The following is a 5,950-nucleotide window of genomic DNA, read 5'->3' on the forward strand; positions in this document are numbered from 1 at the left end:
GGAGGAAATGATATTTTCCTTGGGATGAAATTTTCGAAGCATGTACTCAAATATAGTCCCTAGAAAGATACCAAAAAATTGTTGAGTTTCCTTCTTAAATAGATTACTACTATATACAAGCCAATGGTATGGAGTTGCCCCTTCACAGTCTTTGCCAAAATCCCAAACTTCCTTTAATTGCAATGTACTTATCTCTTCCTCAAATGTATTAGTAGCTATCTTTATATTCCAATGTTTATGCAACTATCACACCAGACACAAAATATATCTTGTCTTCTTTTGATTGATATCTTTCTCACCATATACATTCCGTTCATTCTTCTATAATTGATAGGCTGCTCTGCAAGTCGAGAGAGAGTGAGCGCGTATTTCATCCTGCTAATTCTCTGTAATCTTTGCGGATGCTCCATAGAATCTCAGCACACTTCCTCATAGTAGGCCGATTGTGTCGATGAGGAGCCAAACATTGCAAAGCTAGTTCATAAATTTTTTCCATGGCCAAACTATTTGCAGAAGATCTTTCTAGCCTTGGATCCAAAGTTAAGATTGCATCTCCATTTGTGAACTTCTTCATTGCCTGTTTATCAACCAACTTTTGTCAAACACTTCATTGGTGAACAAATGGTGTAAAAACATACTTTATAAACCTATCTAGCTAAAAGAAAATACAGTTAAAAAGGGTCTTGAGAGATTTTTTGCTATAAGATATAACTTGTGATTTCACCTATCAATCCAAAATTGCATGAGATAGGAATTGGGATGATTGAATCAAAGATACAATGCTAGCATCTTCCCAAAGGGGTTGTGGGTTGTTTACTGCCAATTTGGTTCTACCTTCACCTCCGCCATGCGGGCTGGTCTACAGGGTTCAGAAACTACTACTCTTACTACGGGATGCTTACCTCTGAAAACAGATGATCAATCATCTGTGGAAAGTATGTCCCTTTAATTTAGCCGGAAAAGAAAAGAAGTGATGTAACCTCCCCTCCAAACTATTCTAGACCAATTCCAGTGAGTGAGTCAATCAATCTTGTCCCCAAAAGCTAGCTCCTGCCCTCACTCCAACATATGTGTAGGGGGAAGCACCAATGAAAGTGAACATTTATTGTTTTGTTTCCTTTTCTCTTCAAAGCGATTAGCAGGAAGGCAATAGTTTGATCATCTGCTTCTCACGTTCCATAAATAGCAGGGACATTGAGAAATAGCCAGAAAGACATTTTGGGAATCGGCCAGATTCTATCCCTTTTCGTTTGTTTGAAGAGAGGAAGGACCCCAAAAAAATCAAAAGTAGATAGGTTTAAACTACTCTTTCGACGAAAAAAGAAATGAGAATGGTCCAACATAAGCATCTACGTCAATTCATATCCATTAAAATTTCATTCAACCAACAATTAAGAATTATCATAACTAAATAAACTTCTCTTTTTTGCAATGAACTTAGGAAAAAAGCATACCCATCTTGCAGTAATTCGCTCTTTGATTTCCCTTTTTGGCTCAATAGGACGCCTTCCAGTTACAAGTTCCACAAGTAAAACACCAAATGAATAGACATCACTCTTCTCAGTAAGTTGATAGGTACTGAGGTATTCAGGATCTAGATAGCCGGCAGTCCCTTTAACTTGGGTAGAGACATGCGTGGCTCCGGATTCAGTGTCAGCTGCTAGCCTTGCAAAGCCAAAGTCAGCCACCTTAGCTCGAAGGTTTTCAGTGAGCAGAATATTAGAAGACTTGATATCTCGATGGATAATAGGGTGATCTGCATCCAAAGCGATCTTTATTTTATGATATACTGGAAGAATAGAAAATCTGAGCCAAGAATCAAGAAAACCTGAAAGCTCATAACACAAATTTACCAGTATACATATGCAAATATGTAATTGCATGTCCAACATCTATTCCAATGTCTAGTCTTGATGCAAAATCAAGAACATTTCCAGGACCACCTGCATCATTAAATGTCATCAATATGAAGGATAAGTATTAAAAATGCCGGAGCCAAACATTGATGGAATTGCGAATTGCAGAAGTAAGACCAAGAACTCACAGTCCAAGTGTTCTCTAAGAGTTCCATTAGGAACATACTCAACCACGATAATCCTTTCTTCTCCACGCTCCAAGTACCCATAAAACTTTACTAAATTCAGATGTTCTATTTTTTCCAAAGTTTGAACCTCGCTTTGAAATTCAACTCCCAAATGTTTATCATGTATGGTCTGCAAATACAAGGCAATTAAGTACTCTTGACAATATTCAAGCTCTTGAACATATACAGGAACAAGCTTACAATTAATAGTAAGCTCACATTTTTGGCACGTTTGATTGCAACAACTGTTCCATCCTCAAGGCGACCCTTGTAAACTATCCCAAAACCACCTTGACCAATTTTAAGGCTTGGGGAAAAGTTCCTTGTGGCCTTGTAGATTTCTTCCATGGTGAATTTAACACTTCCTGCCACTTTTGCGTGGATTGAATTATTTTCACTAGCATAGATGCTTCGACCTCTACTGCGTCTTCTCTCATTTCTGCCATCTGATGCAACTGAAAATTTTCCAACCAACGAAATTGTGAAGAATCTTTCTGCAGTAATTAGTGAAATTCCTTTTCCTACTGAATAAAAACAAACTAAGTGGAGTTTCAGCAGTCTTTCAGCTCCTGGATTCAAACAAACTAGCTAATTCTTAACTCACGACTGTACACAAATTCTGTCATTCAATTTTCGTTAAATGAAACAAATTGATGTGTATAAGGGAGACAATGCCATATCCTGCTCCTGTTGTAATTTTTTGTGTGCAATATAAGTGCCCAATCAGGGTTTGATAAAAAATCATGTCAACGGGATAACAAGAAGGGTTGCAGCAACAGAGAATTTTAAACATGAAACCAGAAAAACTTCTGCAGCAATAAATCCAGCTGAATAGCGTTCCTGATAGAAAATGACAACTACTTCATAAAAACAAACTTATTCAAGTTCTTTTTCCCAAAAAAGTCCGCTCCAACTGCCCGATGAGTCAGCTACTTATAAGGACCCTAATTCAAGGCAAAAAAAGAAAGGGAAGGACAAAAAAATGTAATTACTTAATGCCTCCAGATGAAGTTTTGAAATCGATTATTAAGCTATTCTTGGATTTTTAAATCGCCAAATTGAAATGGAGATTGCGAGGGAAGCAATAGAGGAAAGCAAATGATTCCATAGTGGCAAAGAATTTAACTTGGTGTAAAATTCTTTTACAGTATTAGTATATATAACTTAAGTCATAGTGGGCAAATTACACCAATTAATAAACTACAGAAATCATGGCTGAGAACCTTTACAAATTGTTGGCTAAATTTTTCTAGCGCCTTAGGTGCGTATACCCTGATGATCGAAAAGCTATCAACCCCTGCCCCTAAGGCCTTATCCAGTAAAGGCATCACATGATTTGCAATCTATTACAACATCATTAAACTCTCAGTCCTCCTCAATGCATCAAGGAATTGGCTTATTTCTTCTTCCATTTGAAACTAAGCATCCAATTTCGAACTTAGGTTGGTTTTTAACTTCCTAAAACAAGAAAATTCTTTAACATCATCAAGCAAAATGTTTCACTTCTTCACTTCTCGAGATGCCCTATGGCCTGTTCTGATCTATGCAGAGTTCCATAATATTAACCTTTAAATTGAATATTAGGAAGTTAAATTTTATACTTTTCTTACACTCTTATTATAAGAAACACATAAACTTTCCATAACCAATAATGTGGAATAGAACTTGGAAGTCAAACACATTCTTGTAGAATCCATCTAAAATTGTTGTATTAGTAATATAGAATGTCAAATATGTCAAATGCATTATTTTCCTTTCACTCAAAGCATAGCCTCAACATCCATATGATAAAAACCATGTGTATGGTATTCTTGTTGGATAGTCAGAGGTGTAAATTTTTATGCATATACAAGGTACATAATGAAATTTTCGATAAATTTTCTGCATGCATTGTTTAGTTCATGGGCAGAATAACGGATTCACGTGCACCCGCTGCTTACATGCTGGATCTTTCTTTGTTCATGGGCAAACCCAAATGCCAAAATGATGAAATTACTGGGTTGATCAACCTCAAAAGCACACAGATGTAGAGACTAATTAACATGCAAACCGAAGACAAATTTAAATTACATACATTGGCAGAGTAAAAAGGTTTTCACAATACCAATGTATTTTTACCTGTTGTACCAGACTACCTGTCTCATTTTCAAGGTAATTATGGATAACTCGACAGTTATATATAGTTATGTTTCAGGTGACCTAATTGTGTAAAAAATTTCTTTTACACTAGCGATGCATTTTAACATGTTATAGCTGGCTACTCTGCCTTATATTCCGGATCACTATGGACATCGAACAGTTACATGTAATTATCTTTCAGGTGAGCCGATTGTGTCAAAAATATTCTTTTATGTTGTGTATAAAAATCAAACTCATAGAGTGCAAAATTTTTTTACACCAATCAGTTAAGTTAAAAGGTAATTTCGGGTTCATCGATTAGTAACCTAAAATAAATCGTAAGTAACTTGCTATACATGTTAAATTACATCGATGGTGTAAACAATTCATTATATATAGCTTAAATCCTTTTTCAACATACCTGAAGGAGCTTTAAATGAATCAGAGGAATCACCAAAGTTGTTATTCGAAGATTTAGTCTCAGGCGGAGTGAAACATGAAACGAAAGCTTCAGCGACGGTTTTGGCGGCGATTTTGACCGGATTTTTACCGGAAGTTGACTTGTTTGAAGATGTAGTAGTGGAGGAGTATGTGGATGTACTACGTGAATGGGTCATGGAGCTGGAGAAGATAGATCCGGTGCCGGAACTAGATCTCCGGCGACCGGAAAATAGAGAATTTGGACTTTTCATGCCAAATGAAGAGGTAGAAATGGCGGGTAAGCAGTAGTAGTTGGGATATTTCAACTGTCTATGAAAATAATAATGGGGTTTGATTTTTCTCGTATGGTAGTTGTGGGGCTAACGTGGGGTTGACACCTAGTTGCTACTAAGTCAATAAATACATGAAAAGGATATTTTCTTAATTATTACTCTAAATCTCTTTATATACATTAGATTTTTCTTCCTTTTCTTTTTTCATTTAGCTGCAGAATTTACAAGAAGGAGCGCGTTTAAAAATCAAATAAGGAAACTTCACCGGTACTCATGTTCAAGCAATGAAGAATTTTTACTACTGTTAATCGATAAAACGGTACAGTTGAATTTATAATATAGTTTTATAAATACGTGAATTAAATTAATCCGAAAAAATAAAATAGTAAAACGCAAACAGGTGAATAAAGATGATTGAAGAAAAGGCAAGCCTAAGCTTCAGAATGCCTCCACCGAGATCAAGAAAAAATGGAAAATCTTGATAATACTTGGATAAAGCTTCAAAGAACAGAGAAAAAATACTAATTTTTTACTATCTGTCTTTCTTGATCTCCTTACGGTAGAATTAAAGTCTCTATTTATACTAGAGCTATGATTATAAACCATACCCCCTTAACTACCAATATTAATAATATAATAAAAGATAATTAAAAGATGATAAAGAATAATAAGGGGTAATAAAGGCTAATAACAGCCGGAGGAATCTTGTGGTCTTCTGTAACGGTCACATCTTGAATTGCTTCTTATCCGACCACAGGTTTGTGTCCGGTTCACCATCGTTGAATTACTAATGGTCATCCTTAACACGTATTGCTTCCTAATTTACCCAACTTCAGACCAATTTTTATCGTATACAAAATCTAAATTAGTATATTCTTGTGTATACTTAAATTGTGTATACTAAAATTAAAATTAAAAATTTCTATAGTCATTGACTATAAAAAAGTCCTACGTTGAAAGCTAACCATTTAACTGAGTACAACAAAAGGGCCGAAAATTAAATATAAGTTTTGAAAATTGAATGATAACTCATTGA

General features: G+C 35.4%; 1 protein-coding gene across 1 annotated transcript; it reads right to left on the reverse strand.

Moving 5' to 3' along the window:
• On the reverse strand, window positions 1-4,956 carry LOC104112687 (calmodulin-binding receptor-like cytoplasmic kinase 2). Its single transcript, XM_009622681.4, has 6 exons — window positions 4,623-4,956; window positions 2,303-2,538; window positions 2,045-2,213; window positions 1,854-1,943; window positions 1,455-1,756; window positions 1-577 (listed from the first exon to the last, which is right to left on the reverse strand). Exons 1-6 carry the CDS (start codon window positions 4,891-4,893, stop codon window positions 371-373), a joined length of 1,275 nt encoding a protein of 424 aa, XP_009620976.1. The 5' UTR covers window positions 4,894-4,956; the 3' UTR covers window positions 1-370.
• Between the last annotated feature and the right edge of the window lie 994 nt (window positions 4,957-5,950).

Source organism: Nicotiana tomentosiformis, chromosome 8 (genome assembly GCF_000390325.3).
Source record: "Nicotiana tomentosiformis chromosome 8, ASM39032v3, whole genome shotgun sequence".
Classification (NCBI taxonomy): Eukaryota; Viridiplantae; Streptophyta; class Magnoliopsida; order Solanales; family Solanaceae; genus Nicotiana; species Nicotiana tomentosiformis.